Here is a 21,244-nt window from a genome sequence, read left to right on the forward strand (position 1 = left end):
AATTTTGTGCAAAATGTCATTCTTGTTAATGCAAAAACTCTACTGAGAGCAAGATAGAGAATGCTGTGATTCTGCAATAAGGTAGAGACTTCCCTACACTTTGCTCTTCCAGAGATTCAGTCTGTTTTGAATGACCTCACTCACTTTTGGAGGTGGTGGTATCTTCTCACCTTTTGCTTCACATGAGGCAAAACTGTTATCATGCAACAGTTTTGGCAGCTGTGGCAGGACCCTTCATTTTGATATTGAAATGGACTGGGATCATCACAACAGCTCAGTGTGAACAAGGTGAATTCATCTTCATGTGGCTGTGCGCAGGATTCCTGTCTGGGAAGGCACCAATAAGGAGGGATCCAAGAAACAGTGAGTGATGTTGTGTGTGTATCTCTTGTTTTGTCTCTGGATGTGCAGCACGTGTGAGTCTTAGACTCTGGGTGAAGAGAAAACTGCACAAGGCACCCCTCTGCCAGTTAAAAGTCATTAATGTGGCAACCCAGCACAGAACCGCAGATGTTTTTGGTGTGAGATAGAACTGACAGCAAGCAACTTTATTTTCAGAAAAGCAATGAAGCTGCTCCTTGTTTGGTGAGAAAGCAAGTGGGCCTCCCAATCGCTGATTTAAGAGTTGTGACATGTACTGTAGTTGTCGATAGGAAGAGTGCCAGGTAAACAAGTGCAAATTTCCAACAGAATTTTGAGAGAACTCGGTTCTTCAAAAGCCTGTGGTTTATGAATGTGGGATGCTGTGCTTCTATATCCATGGTTTAAAACACCAGGAAATAGTCCAATATTGCTGCATAGTACCATGCTCTCATTGCTAGCAGGGAAAAGGATGCAATTTTTACATAGCAAAAGGCAGCTTGAATGTTAACCACACCAATGGCAGCCGTCAAGATTATCTACATTACCATGCTCACCACCATTCACAAAGTGACACCATGCAAAGGAAAATCCCAGAAGCTGACTCCTTTTTTCATCTGTTTACCACTTCTCAACCAAACACAAAGCAATTCTCATGGCTGTTTTTCAACAAGTGTGTCCCAGATGTGTCCCAGATTTGCAGACCAAGTTGATCTATAGTGCCTCTGGGAAAAGGTGTCTGCTATCTGGGGCTGGTAGTGCCATGACTTACAATTTCCCCAACCTTGCCTGAAGGCCATGTCAAAAATAAAAGGGCAAAGCTGGCCAATTTTAGGAACACATTGGCCAATGGTGAATCAGTGACGAAGCATGTTGCCAGACTACAGAGCTGGTGCAAGCCATGTAGATTTCTTTTCAAACTAACTGATGCCCTATTGCAGCTTATTGATGAAGTAGCTTGTTCGTTTAGTCGTGTCCGACTCTTCGTGACCCCATGGACCAGAGCATGCCAGGCCCTCCTATCTTCCACTGCCTCCCGGCGTTGTGTCAAATTCATGTTGGTTGCTTCGCAGACACTGTCCAGCCATCTCATCCTCAATCATCCCCTTCTCCTCTTGCCGTCACACTTTCCTAACATCAAGGTTTTTTCCAAGGAGTCTTTTCTTCTCATGAGATGGCCAAAGTACTGGAGCCTCAGCTTCAGGATCTGTCCTTCCAGTGAGCACTCAGGGTTGATTTCCTTTAGAATTGATAGGTTTGTTCTCCTTGCAGTCCAGGGGATTCTCAAGAGCCTCCTCCAGCACCACAATTCAAAGGCATCAATTCTTCGGCGGTCTGCTTTCTTTATTGTCCAGCTCTCACTTCCATACATCACTACAGGAAAAACCATAGCTTTGACTATTCGGACTTTTATTGGCAAGGTGATATCTCTGCTTTTTAAGATGCTGTCAAGGTTTGTCATCGCTTTCCTCCCAAGGAGCAGGCGTCTTTTAATTTCGTGGCTGCTGTCTCCATCTGCAGTGATCATGGAGCCCAGGAAGATAAAATCTGACACTGTCTCCATATCTTCCCCTTCTATTTCCCAGGAGGTGATGGGACCAGTGGCCATGATCTTAGTTTTTTTGATGTTGAGTTTCAGACCATTTTTTGCACTCTCCTCTTTCACCCTCATTACAAGGTTCTTTAATTCCTCCTCAGTTTCTGCCATCAGAGTGGTATCATCTGCATATCTGAGGTTGTTGATATTTCTTCTGGCAATCTTAATTCCGGTTTGGGATTCCCCCAGTCCAGCCTTCCGCATGATGTATTCTGCATATAAGTTAAATAAGCTGGGGGACAATATACAGCCTTGTCGCTAGTACTACTAAATGTATCCTTACTGAGCTCAGCCTAGAATGGCAATTGGCTTTACAAAACAGGTTGGACCTCAATTTTCTCCTCCTTAGTCAAGGCAAAGTACGTAAATTAATTGGCACTGAATGTTGCAGTCACATAGATGACCAGACTGTAAATATTAGCCGCCTAGAGTGGTCGAAATGACTAGATAGACGGGGTATAAATAAATAAATAAATAAATAAATAAATAAATGAATGAATGAATGAATGAATGAATGAATGAATGAATGAATGAATGAATGAATGAATGAATGAATGAATTACAAAAACAGAAAAACATAGCACAAAGGAAGCATGAAGATGATTTATAACCTGTCATTTCCTGAATGCCATTATTCATGGAGAACTATCCTTATCAAGGGAGAAAGGAATTGTTTTCCAGGCATTTACCACTAAATTAAATGATCCGCTCTCTTTAACTTGTTGGCAACCCGTAACAGTTTATGCTTGCGATTAGATATTCACATATAAGAATTTGATGGAAATAACAGATACTGAACATTTGTAGACTACACAAAGGTTCACTTCACTACCATGTCTTCTGCCCAAGTAGCAAACCCATTAGCAAAGACTGTGTATACCTAAAGGACATATCACTGGCCATACTTATTTTCTTTACATTACTTTAAATGAGCAGAAAGCATTATGTTCTATTGCATCTATACAGATTAACCTTCATGTATTAATCTAAGATTAATCCGAACCCTGGTAGAATTAGTTCTGCTATTGTGCAATTACAATACTGAATTCTCATCTACCCTAAAAATTACCTGTGGGGGAAAACTGTTGCAGTCTGCTGAGAGTGGTCAGTGGAAACTTTCATTTCTAAGCAGGTCCCAAGAATATCTGAGAGATGCAAAATCTGAAGGAACTCCTATGGCTGTCTAATTAACCCAGCCCATTTTTTAAAAGGTAGAGGAAAAACTTTCAGATAATAGCACTGATAATGTATAAATTAGCAGTTCATTTGTACTGAATCTGCCTGTTCAGGTGTGTGTGCGTGTAAAATCTTCTCATATTTGAGCAAAACCGGAAGAGGAAGTAAATGTTTGGCCACAGCAGTTTTTAGCCAAAGTCTGATATAAGGCAGGCAGGGCCTCCTTTTTTGAAAAAGATGAAACCCTGTGATTGCTATTTATCATTTGCAACATGAATTAGAACCCAGGGCAGTAACGTATAGTGAAATTGTTCCTTTGAAGGTTCATGTGACAGGGAAATTGTGGGTTTATTTCCCCACGCCTGTCCCCATGAGAGAATGATGGTAAGGACCACAGTGGATTTCTTAATGTCAAGCAACAATAAAATTCTCTTTCAAAGAGAAGCACATGACCATGCAACTATGCACAAGAAACAAAATGCATGTTCTCCTTCTTCTCCCTTGAAGAAATTACCACAAAATACCTTGTCCTCTTCAAGGTCAGTAATTTTGTGGCTTCTTGCTTTTGCATAAAGGACATGAGAAAAGCAAAAATTTATATCTTTAGTGCTGATACCAGACTTGCTCTTGGGTCATAAGAGAAACAGAATCTTGTATGTGTGAAACACAATAATGAGAATACAGCATTGGAATCTCTCTCAGGCCATTTTTCCTCCAGCCATTTTCCCTCCTAATTGCAAGTGGTTTTTCAAAAGGGGCATGGTGCATTGAGTTAACGTAGGGTGATTAAAATCAGCAGGAAAAATAGTGAGTTTCAATCATTGATTTAAATAAATATTCTCATGATACTTCAAACATTTTTTTCAATGATGGTACAAATCAGATTTCTAAAACCTCTCACTTTATAACTGAATAGAACAGTTCACACCATCTAGCAATGTAAATGTTGGAGATAATAATTTAGATAATAATTGACACCTCTCCCTTTTTATCCATGGAAGGAATTTCTACAGAACACTCCCAGACATACTGTAGCATCTTCATGATCTACTAGTTTTTTCCTCTTATGAAGTGCTTAACTCAATAAAGAAACAAAAGGAGCTACTTTGTTAAAAAGAATTTCCTGCAAAGGAGTTCGTACAAATTGCAAAACAAGGCAAAGGAAAACAAAGAAATAAGCAAGCACCTCCTTCTGCTGGAGGTGAGCTTCTCCTCAAGGTACTACCTTAGTGAAGACAGCAAAATGTCACTAAAACCTCAGCAAGGGTGAGAGTTTTTCAATGCCCAAGTTACATTGTTTGAAGATTAAATACAGTTACAGTCAACATTCCATCTAATGTGCAGCTCTGTTGGGTGGGGCTCCACCCCCCCCCCCACAGGATTCCGTCACAACCAGAACCAAAGGGGCTGGAAACAATTGCTGTGGGTGAGGGGAGGAGGAAGAACACTGCACAAAGGAGGGTGGAATCACATGCACTCATGCAGCTCCACACCTTAGAGGGAACTTTGGTTACACTGCACATACCCCCAGTGAGACATAAACCTCATCAAGTTTATCAGCTTTGATTATCTCTTGGCCTAAGGCACGTCACAAGGTTGGTTTGAGGATATATAATTATTATAAATAATATAAGAACCTAGAAAACCATACCTTGTGGCGCTGTACTGCAGCTAAAACTGTGCTCACGACCTGGGGTTCAAATCCCAGGTAGCCGGCTCAAGGTTGACTCAGCCTTCCATCCTTCCGAGGTCGGTAAAATGAGTACCCAGCTTGCTGGGGGGGGGGCAATGTGTAGCCTGTATAATTAAAATTGTAAACCGCCCGGAGAGTGCTTGTAGCGCTATGGGGCGGTATATAAGTTCAATAAATAAATAAATAAAATAAATACCAACATAATGCATCGAGGACTGGTGTTTAATCAGAAGAAGTCACATACCTAAAAAACTTGGGCTCCTACTGATTGGATCTTTTGGAGGTCATTAACTCACAGGGTAGCCTTAAGCTATAAAAGACTTCATGGTACCTACCTAGATTAATGACTTGGAACAGGAACTTCCATTACCAATTCTACGCAAGTATGGAAAACTAAAGTCTATAGTTTCTTTTACTGAACCAATCCATCTCAAGTTAGGTCTTCCTCTTTTGGTTGTTGTGGGTTTTTCGGGCTCTTTGGCCGTGTTCTTCAGAGTTCTGTCCTCTGAAGATGCCGGCCACAGAGACTGGCAAAACGTTAGGAAGAACAACCTTCAGAACATGGCCCAAGAGCCCGAAAAACCCACAACAACCATTAGATCCCGGCCGTGAAAGCCTTCGCGAATACATCTTCCCCTTTTCCTAGAGCCATCCACTTTTCCAGCCTTGTTATCTTTGCTAGTGAGTCTTGTCGTGATATTTCCAAAGTATAAGAACCTCAGTGTAGTCTACTGAGAGGTCTTTTTAAGGCTCATTTAGATCTAGAAGCCATGTGCATGATCTTTGTAAAGTCCTGTTCCAGCAGTAGATTTCAAATAAGTTGATTTTCTTCCTCTCACCTTTCTTCATTGTCCAGCTTTCACATCCATACACAATAACTGGACGGTGGGCCAGATAGGCGGGGTATAAATAAAATAAATAAATAAATAAATAAATAAATAAATAAATAAATAAATAAATAAGTAAGTAAGTAAGTAAGTAAGTAAGTAAGTAAGTAAGTAAGTAAGTAAATAAATAAATAAATAAATAAATAAATAAATAAATAAATAAATAAATAAATAAATAAATAAATAAATAAATAAATAAATAAATAAATAAATAAATAAAACCCATAGTATGGAAGATTTGGGCCTTGGCCTCTAGTGCTTACACTTAGGGGACTTTTCTAGTTCTTTCATAGCTGTAATCCTGTTCTGTTGTAATCCTACAGGAGCTGTTTCAAGTCATCAATGTGATCTGCGAATAATATGGTGTCATCTGACTATCCTAAAGTACTGATACTTATTCTACAATTTTCTCTTCTGCTTTGTCTGAAACAAATCCAGCTTTCCCTACAATGTTGTCTGCATGTGGATTGAAGAGAAAGAGAGATAAAATGTGTTTATCAGAAAACTCTGCTGGTTGGATATACTAACAGTAGCTGGTAGTCCAGAGTATAAATTATGAATGAGGATATGGAATATGGCACACACATTTACTTAGAATAATAAATAGCATTTTCATAGACATTTCAAAGTTTTGTTATCATCATTAAAATACAAGCTGATTTTTTTACCATGTTTTTTTTTTGGTACACTGAAGTAGTCAACCAATACTGGCAACGTGGTGGTAGTGCCTCTCCATTTTCTGAAACTATCTTGAACATCTGGCATGTCTTACTTTCTGGCCGAAATCCTGTTGTTTAGTGTAGTAAGTTGCACTAGAGTTGGACCCCCAAATCAGTGGGGATTTGGCAAGTCAACTCTTCTGTAAATTCTATTGAGTCAAATGGGGTACTCCAGTTAAGACTTACTATACTAAATGAACAGAATTACAGCCTCTGTATAGCAAAATTCTTTGTTGCAAAATCTTGAACATCACTTGGATGCATAGGAAATTAATGCAGTGGTCCTATAGGCACTGCAATCTTTGACATCTCCTTTCTTTGAGACTGGAATGCCTATTGACCCTTTCAGTCCATTTGTTTTTCATATTTATAGACACTTGTTAAGATTTTGACAGATGCAGTCTCTGTGGCTTGAAAACACTCTCATAGTATCCCATCTGTCCTTGGTCATTTATTTTTTCCAACTGCTTTTAGAGCATCCTGAACTTCCTGTTCTCAAATTGCAAGTTCTTCATCAAAGGATGATTCTCTGAAGGAATCTGTAATCTTTGCTTGCCTTCTCTACAGTTCTTCATTGTACTGTTTCCAACTTCTCTTTATTGATCCTGATCAGATAATATACTCAGATCTTAGAGCATCTTGGTTGAAACGTCCCTTTGATTTCTTGGAGAGTATGGGAAAGATATGTTTTTTTCTTCCTTGTTATCCTCTTCTGTTTCTTTTTAAAGACTATTACAGAAGTTCATTTTTGCCTTTACCTTCAAGTTACTGAAATTGCTTTTGCAAAACACACACACACACACACACACACACACACAAACGGGAATGCACCAAGGATTCCTTGCTTTTAAGGAGACATTTAAAAAAGCTATTTCAGTGCTCTTGAAGTAGACACATTTTATAAAACGTAATTCACGACACAAGCAAAATGATAAAAAAATTCCCTGTTCTGTTTTGAGATTATGCTGAAGATAGCACAGTTATTGTAAGCGTATGGTAATTTCACTTTCCTGTTCAGTTGTTTAGAGATAAACAGGATCCCTTAGATCTCAATCAATAAATTACACCTCTCCCTTCAATTGACACTAGGGTTAGGCGCAACAGACCCTTGTGCAGTTCAAAATTTGTATATAACTCTTACGTCCCCCCATAAAAACATAATACAAAGCATAAACACTTCATTCATACACAGGGGGGAGAGGGAGGGAGAGAACAACCTGTGTCAGCCTCCTGCCATGCCCCAGTATCCTCTTTGGCTACCAAGTGAAGCTGCCATGCCAGGAGAGGGGACTGGCTGGGCTGCCATCTTTGGATCGGGGGCCAGTGCACCAACAACAGGGGCCTCAAAAGGTCTGAGACCCACCTTTCTCAGGCCGCTCCCTGGAGATGAATAGCATCACAGTATTTATTGAATATTTATTTATTTATTTATTTATTTATTTATTTATTTATTGACTGACCGCTCGATTGATCAATTGATTGATTGATTGACTAACTAATTGACAAAAAATATGTGTATAACCAAAATTACGCTGCTTGAACCTGTGCAATTCAAGGGGAGAAGTCCAGATGTATTTTTGGACAAGAAGAAAAAAGGAAGAGGGTGTAACAGAATGGAACACCATAGGACAACTGATCCTCATAATGTTGAGGAGAACATAGAGTGTGAAATGGTTCAGGGCTGCTAGGGAAAAAAAGCATGGATATTTGAAATAGCTGCTGGGGCCGACGACAAGCCATGAGCAGAGATAGAGTAGAAACTACATATTCTGAAAATTAATTAGTGGGTTGTATTTCAGGTTCCAGGTAAGATAACAGCAGCTACTGCTTGTTTGTAAATTTCATATAAAAATGTGTACTTATTCATTATTAACAAGCTGTAAACTGAACACATTCTATACTCAGAACGCTGCAAAGTAAATACCACCCTACTCAGCTCAATGTTTTCATTTACATATCATCAGAATGTTGTAACATAAATCAGAAATCACAAGGCAACAGCATATTCCCCGAGTATATTTTCTAAAAAGCTGCTGTAATGAGAGGGTGGAGGGAAAAACTGGGGACCTAAAGAGTTGTGTAAATATTTTAAGTCTGATGTTTCCTGGGATGCAAATAGGTAAGCCTTGTATTTCATATAAGACAGCCTTTATTGGAAAGATTTTTGATCTGCTTTTCCTCCAGCTGGCCTCCAAGACAGCATTATAGAATTAGTAGTTTTAATTTCTATGTACACAGTCGCCCCAGTTCAGATGTCACATTCTCAATACAATACACCATGATTTATTGATGAAGGATATCCTGTGTTCATGTATTTCCTCTTCCTCCCATATATCTAGATTGGTGTGGCTTTTTGGTTTGTTGAATTTCAGTCTGCTGTCACATCCAAACTGGAAATCAATGGTTTGAGCAATCTTGACGAATCAGGATTGCAAGAAAGATGGAACCATCGTTTGCAATCCTGGTATGCAGGGAACACAAAAATCACTTTCCTAGTTCAAAGTTCACAGAAATCTATGGCTTAACAAGCAGAAAGTTTCGTATTATTGCTGGACATGCAAGAGGAATGTGTATGGTTGGGGTTTTTAAGGTTTTTTCCCCTAAGAATCCCCCATGTAAACAACCTGCATTTGTCAAATGAAGAACTGTATCAAGTAAAAAAAAAAACTTTGCAGAGGCTTTTGGTCATTACACACATTTCTTTCTTTAAATGCTTTCCTGAAAACATAACCAGGACAGGGCAGAGACTACTTTAGGTTTTTTTCAGGAGAACCCCCTTTCCAATCTCTAACAGTTAAACTCACAGTGAGGCTAAGTCAACAATATTTCTGTACAGAGGTGCAGAGTGTGGTGTTCCACACAAGGGCATTCAGTTGATAGTCTTCACTATTTATGTCCAGCATCATCAGTGTTCTGGTGGGTAGGTCCTATCAGACACTTGTTAGGTGCAAAGTTGGACTCAAGACTCCACAAACTAAGAATAATCTTAGAATAATAATCCCAGAACTGCAGAGCTGGAAAGGACCCAGTGGATCATCAAGTCCAGCCCCTGTCAAGGAGACAGAGAGGAGAATCAAACTCTCAACCTCTGGCTCTATAGCCAGATAAGCAAACCACTGAACTAATCTGCAGTTTTCAATTGTTCAATGATCAACTTGCCTTTCAAACAAAGAGAGGTACCATGCAATACAAAATCATTCCTTCTAGACAAATCCAATAGTTTTAACAAGTCAGCGCATCAAGGAATGATGTAGACCTCTTCTTCCCCTGCTTCTCTCATGTTGTATAAGCCCTCCTAGTCCTGTCCTCCTTTATAACACCTTGTTTATCCAGTACGGCACCTGGCCTCAGGCCTGTCCTAGACATCAAAGTTCACCTCTTTGTCTGATCTGGTATTTCACCTCCAACCCATTTAAACTATATGTTCAGCTGCAGACAATTGTGACCATTCCTTCTCCATGTTGCATTTAAATTCCATGGCACCTTATTTATAATGTAGGCCTCAGTCTGGACAATTCATGGGACCCCAGAAAGTAGGTAGGATGAGATGATATAAGAACTGACTAGGAACAATGTGTTCGTGTCACAGAGAAATCAGAAGATCAAAAGGCAAAGTAAGATGCAACCATAAACATTAGGGAAATCTGTACCTCACTCCAAGCACAAAAGCTGTGTATTACATAATTCTGTATGAAACTGATTTATAGAGTCTCTTTGAACATTGGTGTAGCATTCAGTACTATTTGTATTACATACCCTTATAATTCCTGCACTGGGCATGGAGCACACGGTTTCCTGGCCCACATATTCCATTATAAGGTAAGCAGTTGCCTTCTGAAACAATCCAGTTGTAACACTCTGGATTTTCACATGGAATAGATTCTATCAAGTGTGGGCAGTTGTCAGACATATCCATGGGTTCAGGAATAATATGCCTGTGTCTCATTTTGAAACCTAAGAAGGAGAAAATAAGATTATTAAGTTTAAAGCAAAGATAGAGAGAGAGCACGCTGGCTGGACAGCTCAGTGAGTTAGGTATCTGATTGTGGAACCAGAGGTTGGGAGTTCAGTTCCCACTGTGCACTGTAGAAGAGCCAACCTGTGTGGCCTTGGGCAAGCTGCACAGTCCCAGGATGTTCTCAGAAGAAGAGAATAGTAAATAAACTACTTCTGAATATGCTTTACCTAGAAAATGCTAAAAAAAAGTTCACTATAAGTCATAACTGACTTGATGGTGTGTGATTATTATATATTTTAAAATTACAATATGCCAGAAGGATGACCAAATAGGATATTTACAGCTACAATAAATCATTTAACATCTGCAATATATTTGCCTACAGCTAGGGAATTCTGGAATTTTTTTAACTGTCCTATCTTGTAACATCCAAATGTTTTTGGGTTGTTGTTGTTTTTAAGTTTTTTTAGTTAGAACCTTGTGACATCACAGGAATCTATACATCTGGAGAACTGTAGATCCAGATGGTGAAATGTAAGAGGGAGGGTATGGTTTTTTTCAGGAGAACCCCCTTTCCATGGAATAAGGGTTAGCATCTGAATGTTGGTAATTGGCTTATGGTTTCAAATTTGGTTTGATAAGACAGTTTGCTGGAAATTGCTGTGTATGAAGCAAAGATTTCAAAGGCATGCTGATGAGAGGTATACAAACTAATAGCCTGTTAAGGGAACGGAAAACTATTGTTTAATGTTACATCTGAACCACATATAGTCAGCCATATGGACACTGCATATAGGAGCACACCAATCTCCAGGGTTCTTTCCCATTTGCTTTTGAGCTACAAGCTGCACAGTCAACTTGTATGCCAAAAGAGTCTTGACATACATTAAAGTTCAGTGCAAACCATCCAAGGTTAACAATCTCAGTTTAGACTTACTACCAGCAAACCCTTAGATCAGGAGTGGATGACTATGTCTCTCCAGGTATTTCTGGGTTCCAAACTCTTCCAGCCTAAACCAGCATAGACAATGGTGAGGGATTATAGGAGTTCTATCCCAAAAACGTGGAGGCCCACAGCTGTTCATGCTTGAATTAGACAAACTAATGAGACCAATCAGTTTAAATTATTTGAAGCTGACATATTTAGTGGAACCTGAAGAATTAATACACTTATCCTGCAGCAGATCACTGAACAAAAATAAAAATATTTAACCTGGTTTATAGAGGAACGGGTATCTGATATACTGTACTGCATTCTTCTCATTTAGATTTCTTCTAACAGAACACCTGATCAAATCCAGATTCGGATTTATCATTTTAAAGAAAAAGTCTGAAAGAAATACCATAACTGACTATAAAACCTAAAGCACAGAAGGGACATTTTTTATCCATTTGACTTAGCTGGTATGATAATGGGCTAGCTGAAAGCACAGTGAGCTCCCCATCCAGAAAAGCAACAACCCTGTTAGATAGTTTAGAAAGTACCTTTTCTCCCTTGAATTTCTTGGCAGTTTTCAAGAACGCAAGGGCCCCATGATGACCATGAAGAGACTAAGCACTCAGAAGGACACGGAATACTGCACAGTTGAGATGCTGGGGGAGGAGAAGCAAGGCAATGCTTTCTTTCAGCAGGTCTAGTCACTTAAAAGAGAAAGAAAACACACTCACACAGAGAATGCACAGATCCGATCTTCAAACAGTGGAGAGATCTGGAAAACACTACAGATGCATTTTCCCAGCAAGTATACAAGTAACATAAAGGACAAGTTAATAGCAGTCTAACGCGACAGTGAATAATGTCCATGATTAGCACTGGATTTTAGAATTAATAGGGTTTATTTCTTGGGTTTTTCCATTTGTTTAAAATTATTTCCATGCCCCTAATTTACTATAATTTTAATAGTTTCAAAAGTTGCTATTTTAACTATGGTAGCACCAATGACATTAACAATTTGCTTTTAACAATTCATGTTTCACATTATTTTAATTTATCCTGTTGAGATGAGAGCAGGTGGGGGGGGAATTCAAAAGTAACACATTGCTGATCAGTAACTAACAGTTAATATTATTAATTAATTTAAGAATATTCACTAAAAGTATTAACAGTAGCGAACAGTCTTTGAATTCATTTTAATAAAAAATTGTATCTCCAAATTCCAGTTCCTAAGATTTTTTTTCCCCCAGGGAACACTGCACAATGCACACTGGAAATCCACTATTTCATTACAGGAAGACCTCTCTCCAGGTGTAATCTATAAATCCGTCCAGCAAAGCTTTACTTTTCAAGACCTCTGTGATGTCTGTTCCTCCAGATATACCATATTCCATGACCCAAAGGTCTTCAACTATGGGTTGTTTTTTTGCTACTTTGTATGCTTATAAATGCTCTCCTTGAACACCTATGTGATACCACCTCTCTTAGATTCTTCATATCATTTTTCAGACCTCATCTTTGCCCGTACCTTTTTGCATGTTAGCCTGTAACCAAACTTAAGAACGCATAACTCATAAGCTCATTCCTCCAGGTGTATATCCACTTCCCTGCACTGAAAGTATCACTTTAATGAATGGATTACAAATTGTTGGTTGCAATTTATCCTCATTAGTCTAAGCATTTTTTAAAAAACAGGTATTTGTAATACAACTACATTGTTAAGTGCTGCTGCTGCCTCTGCTATCAGAAGAGCCATGATGATGCTATCCATCCTCCAGGAGGAGGAGGAGGAGGAGGAGGAGGAGGAGGAGGAGAAAGACAAGGGGAAAGAGAAGGAGAAGAAGCTGTTCTGTGAGTAGGAGAAGAGGGCCACAAATGAACTTGGGCCGCCCATAAATCCTATGCCTTGACATTTCACTACAACACACTGGTTTATCAGCAAGCTGCAATCTGAGATGGGGACCAAGAAAGGAAAGCTTTTGCCATCAGCTGGTATAATCAAGACCACACACATGCACATACACATATCTGGAAGAGAAAATTAAATAGCCTTTGAAATACTTTGGGAGGGTGGAAGACTATTTGGCCTAAATCCAGCAGTTCCTCCCATTGAATCAACTGCTGAATGGTAAATCAACATTGATGCATACACCATTGATTTAAGAGGTTTACTCTAAGTTGGCGGGATTCACTTTTTGCCCTTTAACACACTACTCACTTCATGTTAGGTTATAAACAAGATCTGTAATGGTTTGATTCTAGTTGTTCACATGAGGCAAGGTGAAATATAGAAATATTAAGGATCAACAGGAATTCTTGTTTGTGTTTAACTTAGTGGGCAAACATCATAAATATTTTGTTGCTCCAACACTTGTCAGATATGACTCTGGAATGAAATGGTAATTATGGAAATTTAATTCAAAGCTAATGGAAAGTTCTGCTTAAATGGCAAAGGTACTTTCAGAATTATTTTTTTCCCGAGAAACAACATTGCCTTTGACATATTCATTTAGGGACCACACCAAGTTGGCAGAAATTCAATCCACTTTACTCCCAAAGTAAATAGTCCCTTTCTCCAGGTCCTAAAAGTCAAATGGCAGAAAGTGCAAGATAAATAAATATTAGCCTTTTTAACCATCAAGCCATTCCCTTCCAAAGAACCTCATGAATTTCTTAATATGCCCTTCAGCATTAGGCTTTGTAAAATTGTTTATCATTCCGGTAATTCAGTGGCAAACAGGAAAGCTTACTGCATTTTGTTACCAAAAAAAATTGATTCAGTTTCAACAGCAAGAAAGCAATATTGGGCCATGTTACTGTAGCCATGTTGCTTGTTTGGACGTAACTTGGCAATTTCTTTTGGCAATCATCCATTTGTCTTCAAGCTTACCTGTGATATAAACATAATCCTGCACATTAATTCTTGGCATTAGAAAAATTGTGACATGTTTTTCAGAAATGGAAGTTTTAGAAACATCACAAACAAATGACATGCAGCAGATTCCAGTTGCTATCATTGTAGGTAAATATCCTTCGTGCAGGAAAAATAAAAACCACACAATTATACTGGTTGCTGGCCTGGGGTCGTCTGAAGAATGGGAAGGTGCAAAAGTATGATTATTAATCTTATACATTTGCTGAGAGACATAACTCCTAAACATTTACTAAGAAATGTAAACATCAAAATATAAGATCTTAGGATGAGAACAAGATTACATGTGCACACGTTCTAGCACTGAACACTACAGCAGTGATTCTCAGTAATGAGGTCCAAGATGCTCTTGGACTTAGCCTCTCAGAAGTCCCAGTCAGCATGGCCAATGAGTTTCTGGAAGCTGAAGTCCAAAGTGTTTTGAAGGGCAATGTTTGAGAGCCAAAGAACAGTACAGGATTCTTTCTCTCGACTACTACCACCACCAAAAACATTACAGCTGGAGCTGTCTCCGTTTGATTACTAGAAATAAAGGTTATGCAGTAATTCTTAAGAACTGCAGGAATTTTGAAATGCTCACAGTCTTCTGGAAAATAATGGAGCGAATGTAAAGGACAAGCTTTGGGCCTGATTTAGAAACAAAGAGACGATCTTAAGATGAACCAAAGTAATGGGTTTTATTGTCAGGACTCTGTCTCAGGGAAGTTATTCAGGTTGCTACATTAGCTTAAAACATGGAGGAAAAAGCTGTAAGAGGAGAAGGCAGCACATGAAGGAGGAAAAAGCTGTGTTCCTAAGAATATCAGACTACGTCACTGAGAAATAAAACAGAAAAAGAAAGGGAAAACGAAACAGCAAGGTTAGCCTAGTAATTTGCCCCCTTAATGCACACAGAAACCAGGCTGGGATATGTTTGTATACTGGAAGAGAATTTTCACTTGATTAACACCCCACCCCACCCCCCCGGCTATTCATGCAATGGGAATTACATCACTATATAATGTGGCTCAACATGTATATGACAAAGGGCAGGATTTGGGGGGGGGGGGGCAATTGTGTGGTTTGTTTTGTTTTGCTTTGCTCTTCAAGTGGCATGCAACTGATTATAGTAACGAAACTTTGATTTCATTACTTAGTCTCCAATATTCCATTTTGGGGCAAGGTTTTGGAGTTTTTGGTGGCATCCCAGCTCCAGAGGTTCATGGTTGAAACAGATTATCTAAATCAATTTCAATTTGGCTTCAGATCCAATTACAGAAAGACAGTTTTGGTTGCCTTGGTGGATATTTGCACCAGGAACTGGACAAGGGGAGTGTGTCCCTGTTGGTCCTGCTGGACCTTTCAGCCGTGTTCGATACCATCATGATATCATGATACCATGGTATCCTTCTGAGATGCCTGTCTGGAATGGGTCAGAATGCTGTCTTGCAGTGGTTCCAGTTCTCCCTGGATGGCCAAATTCTGAAGGTGATGATAGGGAACTTCTGTTCAATACCTGGCCATTGACTTGTGGTGCCCTTCAGGGTCCAGCCCTGTCCCCCATATTATTGAACATCTACATGAAAACACTGAGAGAGGCTGTTCAAAGTTTTGGAGTTTGGTGCCTTTTCAGTGGCTGCTCCCAGGCTTTGGAATTCACTGCACAAGGAGTCAAATTGCCCCCCTCCCTCTTGCCCTTCCCTCATCAGGTAAACACCTTCCTTTTCAGACTGGCTTTTAAGTTATAAATGTCTAGGAAACACTCTGTTTTTGAAAATTAGGTATTTTAAAAGTTTTTCAAGATTGTTTTTAAAATTGTTTTAATTTTATGTTTAACTAATTTTTTAATATACAGTTTTATATAGTATTATACCTTGTTATTATTGTATGATTTTATTTGTTGTGAGCTGCCTTGGGCCCCCTATGGAGAGAAAGGCAGCATATTAAATAAATAAATAAACTGATGGCCTAACTTTCCTTCAGCTCACCTAAATTAGAATTATTTCCAACCACAGACAAGACAACTGCCTTTGTTAAATATCTAGATTATTTTAGTAACTGACATTACAATTCAATTATGTGAAACTTGGCAACTTCAGAACTTTCATATTCTATTAATCTATCAGAGATACCTGCATTCCAATGTTAGTGTGTGTTCTGTGCCATCAAGTCAGAACCAACTTACAGCAACCCCAATAGGGCTTTCAAGGTAAGTGAGATATTTGAGGTTTTACCAGTTCCATTCCTCCAGTGTGTTTCCAATACAGTATTAGTAACTGAAGCTAAAATCTGAAAATATTGTGACCAAAGAAAGGTAATAAATTTGAGATGATCAATTTCATGCTGTTTTCCTGTAGGTTTCCACTTGAGCAATCAGAGAAGGAGAAACCAACAGTATGCAAAGACCAGATATTACTTACATAAGTCACTGGCTTAGTAAATTATCTGAACTGTCACAAAGGGCCAGTAGCCTTTGACTACTTACTTCATCAAACTAACACTGGTGCACATAATACATTAAGCAGTTGAAGGTCATATGCCAATAACTGTATTCATTACTAGTAATCATTCTCTGAGAGCTACTTTTTGTTCTCCTAGAAAGTAAAGGCTGCATTGTTGTAGATCTTTAAATTTACATCCCCTTAAGACTTGAGGGGGAAATCTGCTATATGGGGAAAAATACACCAGGCTCAAGATACTTGCAACCAAAAAAAATTGAATGGATGTTAACAGAATGAGAACATCAAGATATATTGTCCTTCATGATGACTATTGAATCTGACTTTTCTTTAGTCAATATTAAACTTTCAGGGCAATGAATCTTGATATTCTCCAGAAGAGAATATATGCCTAAAGCCTGAGAGAAGTTTTTGAAATTTATTGTTACGTGAGTTCTATGAAGAGATTGTATGAATTTTTTTTAAAAACCCCTCTACTAGTTGTGACTCTCAAAAAAGCACAGGCTGTGATCCATAAACCTCTTAGATTTATGTAGATCACATATAAATATGCCTACTTAAGATCTTGTGAACCATATTATATCATTTCAGAATTAGGATAAATTAATTAGAAAAACATTTTCAGTTATTGATGGTAAGATAATATGAACACATGAGTCAAGAGTCTGCAAATCATGTTGCTCTTCTGTAATAAAAATGACCTCATGGTATTTTAATTGTTTGGAACACTGAACAAGTTTTTTCCCCTATGATTTTATTGCAAGGAAGTCAATAAACCAAGAGCACTAATGACCAAAATAGCTTTGGGAACAGAGCAGTAGGATCTGACTGTTTAAAATGCTTACAGGTAAGTGGGATATGGATCCTGTTAATGCTTTTCAGATGCCATAGATGTGCTCTGGAAACTGAGGAGTGAGCCCATGCTTGAGATTACAGAATTGTTTGTGTCCAACTACCTACCGATCTGTGGAAAAACTAAAGGTCACCAACATGACCCAAGTGCCTTGCCAAGTGAGGCTCTGAAAAGAAAAATGATGTAGTCTCAGGAAAGAGTCACAAGTGGGCCTTTGCAAAGCCAGGCCAACTTCCATCCTTTTAAACAACGTTGTTCAGCAGTGAAAGAACAGTAGGCTGCTAAGCTGCATGGGCTAGAGAGATTTTCACAGAAAGGTTTTATGCTCGCTGGGGCGAAGGGGGGAGGACCAGACAAAAACAGCCTGCCTCTAATGAGCTTCTCATGAGCTATAGAGCCTATAATGGCACATAGCACCTACAGGGGGACTTAATGTTACCGCTAGACATTCCAGCACAGTACTAGACATAGCATGGAAACTCATGCCAGAGGGAAAGCTAAAATACAACATTTTAGTTATAACAAAAGCAAATGGAAATTATTCATGTCTTTTTTTTCATGGCACAGAGTATTCAACACAGTAAGCACTTTTTGGTTTCATTCCCCATGCTGGATATCAAAACCCCAAGACACACAGAAGGGTAGACCAAGATAAGTAGCAGCCAGTGAACACTGTGAAAGAAACTCTGAAATAGGAACTTCCATTTCCTGAACAAATTTGGGCAGATCCTGCCGCGAGTCACAGAAATTGCTGCATCTACTCCAGCGGGGGTGGGAGGGAGAGGGAAGGGATTTATTGACCATCCTCTGTGAGACAGAAATTGCAGCAAGATGCAGGAGATGGCTATTTGCACCAAAGTATGGCAGAAAGTGATGAGGAATTAAAGAGGAGAGCGCAAAAATGGTCTGAAGCTCAACATCAAAATAACTAAGATCATGGCCACTGGTCTCATCGCCTGCTGGCAAATCGAAGGGGAAGATATGGAGGCAGTGACAGATTATACTCGTACTTTCTTGGGCTCCATGATCACTGCAGATGGTGACAGCAGCCAAGAAATTAAAAGACACCTGCTTCTTGGGAAGAAAGCAATGACAAACCTAGACAGCATCTTAAAAAGCAAAGTCAAAGCTAAGTTTTTTCCAGTAGCAATGTATGGAAATGAGAGCTGGACCACAAAGAAGGCTGACCGCCGAAGAATTGATGCTTTTGACTTGTGGTGCTGGAGGAGACTCTTGAGAGTCCCCTGGACTGCAAGGAGAACAAACCTACCCGTTCTTAAGGAAACCAACCCTGAGTGCTCACTGGAAGGACAGATCCTGAAGTTGAGGCTCCAATACTTTGGCCAGCTGATGAGAAGAGAAGACTCCCTGGAAAAGACCCTAATGTTGGGAAAGTGTGAAGGCAAGAGGAGAAGGGGATGACAAAGGACAAGATGGTTGGACAGTGTCATCGAAGCGACCAACATGAATTTGACCCAACTGCGGGAGGCAGTGGAAGACAGGAGGGCCTGGCGTGCTCTGGTCCATGGGGTCACGAAGAGTCGGACACGACTTAACAACTAAACAACAATTCCCATATTAGCCTTTTCGTTTTACACTATTTGCTCCTTCCACTTTCAGCATATCCTTTTAAAAACCAAAAATATCCCACTTTGGTGATTACTCAGATTCTTCTCCCTTTCATGAATTTAAGCCTTTATATATTTGAATTACAAATGTTCAGCATGGCAGTTGTACACCCCAAAGATTTAAGTACAATCCTTTTATGTCTTGTTTCAAAGGGTCTCCACTAAAGAAGCCAGCTGCTACATATTTATCATTCCATTATGTGGCTTTAATCTTATCAATTCTACTCACAGAAGTGTTTGGTGGTGAACCTACAGATCAATAGCTGAACATCCCAACAGTGTAAATTTAACACAGCCAGGTTAGAATACATTTATTTCCTGCTGTGAAGGTATGTCCTTTATCAAGTAAATTAGGTCATTTGGAAGAAATATTTATTTTGTACTAACCATTTCCCTTTTGGAAAAAAAAATCAATTCACCAGATCAGTAGCTCTGTTTTTCATCCTGTGACAGCTATGCTCTCTCGCTCTCCTCTGAGCAGACATAAAGGTTCAGAATCTTATTTACTGTATTGCTATTTGTACATTTCTTTCAGTATCTTTTAGATGTACCTCCAGCTGTGAGAACTACTGCTTTGTGAATTGATCCCACATGGCAAAGGGCTGCCACTGAATGACACAGTCACATATGTCATACACACACATACCCAAGAATCACTATCATGCATTCCACTCATGAAACAACAATCCCTGCTGAAAAGATGGTGCCAATGAAACATAAACTCTTAAATCTAAAAGATCAGTTGTGATAGAGGTGTTGCTCTAAGTTTCACCTTAGAACAGTGGTTCCCAATCTTGGGTCCTCGATGTTCTTGGATTACAACTCCTAGAAATCCTGGCCAGCACAGGTAATGGTGAAGTCTTCCTGGGAGTTTTAGTCCAAGAGCATCTGGGGACCCCAGTTTGAGAATCACTGCCTTAGAGAGTCACACAGCTGTAGATGCAGTACTTTTGTGTCATGCTTTGGCTTATTGTAGCCTTCCTCCACAGGACAGTTAGCAGTTTCTTCTACTGTTGTTTACATTTCTCAAGAGAGAAAGAGCAGTAAACAAAGAAAAATCAAAGAAAAAAAAGGAGAATCATGAACCTAAATGGTTAACTGTGGAGTCTGTTAAAGGTTAAAGAGAGATTCTGAACCCGAAAAGGTTATACACAAAGGACTAACTTCAACTTTGGCAGACCTACTGAATGAACAGGGTTCGTTAAGTCAATCCTTATGCAGGCACCATTGGTTCAATTATTGTGTTCTAGTTGGGATTAATGACTGGATTTAGCTCTAATGATTCAAGGATCTTGTTAATATATTGGCTAAAATCCTATTGTGTTGTTGCATGCTCCAAAATAAAAACATAAACTTGTTAACTGCCAGCGAGAAACCACAGTGAGTCACAATGTTTGCCTTCCAGAGGATTCTGACCATTGCAGTTCTAGTTAGAGAATGACTCCTATTATAATTCCAATACTCGAATGCTATAATCATATTTTGATTCAGTTACATTGAAATCTAGGTCCAATCAATTTCAGTGAGAGAATTAAGTACATGCTTCAGTATGTCCCGGTGAAAAGTATTCCACTATAGATGGATTTTGACCATCTATATGCGCAGTATACTTAGCTTGTGTTCTGAATTAAACTAGTAGCTTGAAGCCATATTCGAGATGCTGTATGTATACTATTTGCAAGCAAGCTAGTCACATGAATCACACATTAGTATGTGTATGAAAATTACTCAAAGGAATAACACTGCCCCTGGAGAGTACAATCAGTGAGTGAACCAGCACTGAAGGAGAACAGAAGACTGTTGCAGTGTAAATAAGAACCAGGTGCAAGTATTTACTTTATGTCAGTGCCAGATTATCTGCCAGTTTTCTCCTGTTGAAGTAGCAAAACGCCTCCACTGCTAAGGTATGCCAAGGCATTATTCCTAAATAATTTGTTAAACAAAACACAGAGAGATCCTTCTTGTTCTGCCGCTCTCATGAACAGACACATGCTACATTTTCTAGAAGGCAACTTCACATTACTTCTATCTATTCTTCCACTCTTCATTCTAGTTGGCAAATTTCAGCT

At 39.1% G+C, this 21,244-nt stretch overlaps 1 protein-coding gene across 2 annotated transcripts in view; it reads right to left on the minus strand.

Moving 5' to 3' along the window:
- Positions 1 to 21,244, minus strand: part of THSD7B (thrombospondin type 1 domain containing 7B) — a 642,879-nt gene that overhangs the window by 346,038 nt on the left and 275,597 nt on the right. For both annotated transcript variants that reach the window (XM_078376996.1, XM_020779664.3), the window contains 2 exons: positions 11,876 to 12,031; positions 10,189 to 10,386 (listed from right to left, as the gene is read on the minus strand). In XM_078376996.1, the coding sequence (XP_078233122.1) occupies positions 10,189 to 10,386; positions 11,876 to 12,031 (354 nt within the window). The remainder of the gene's footprint in view (positions 1 to 10,188; positions 10,387 to 11,875; positions 12,032 to 21,244) is intronic.

Source organism: Pogona vitticeps, chromosome 1, assembly GCF_051106095.1.
Source record: "Pogona vitticeps strain Pit_001003342236 chromosome 1, PviZW2.1, whole genome shotgun sequence".
Lineage (NCBI taxonomy): Eukaryota > Metazoa > Chordata > Lepidosauria > Squamata > Agamidae > Pogona > Pogona vitticeps.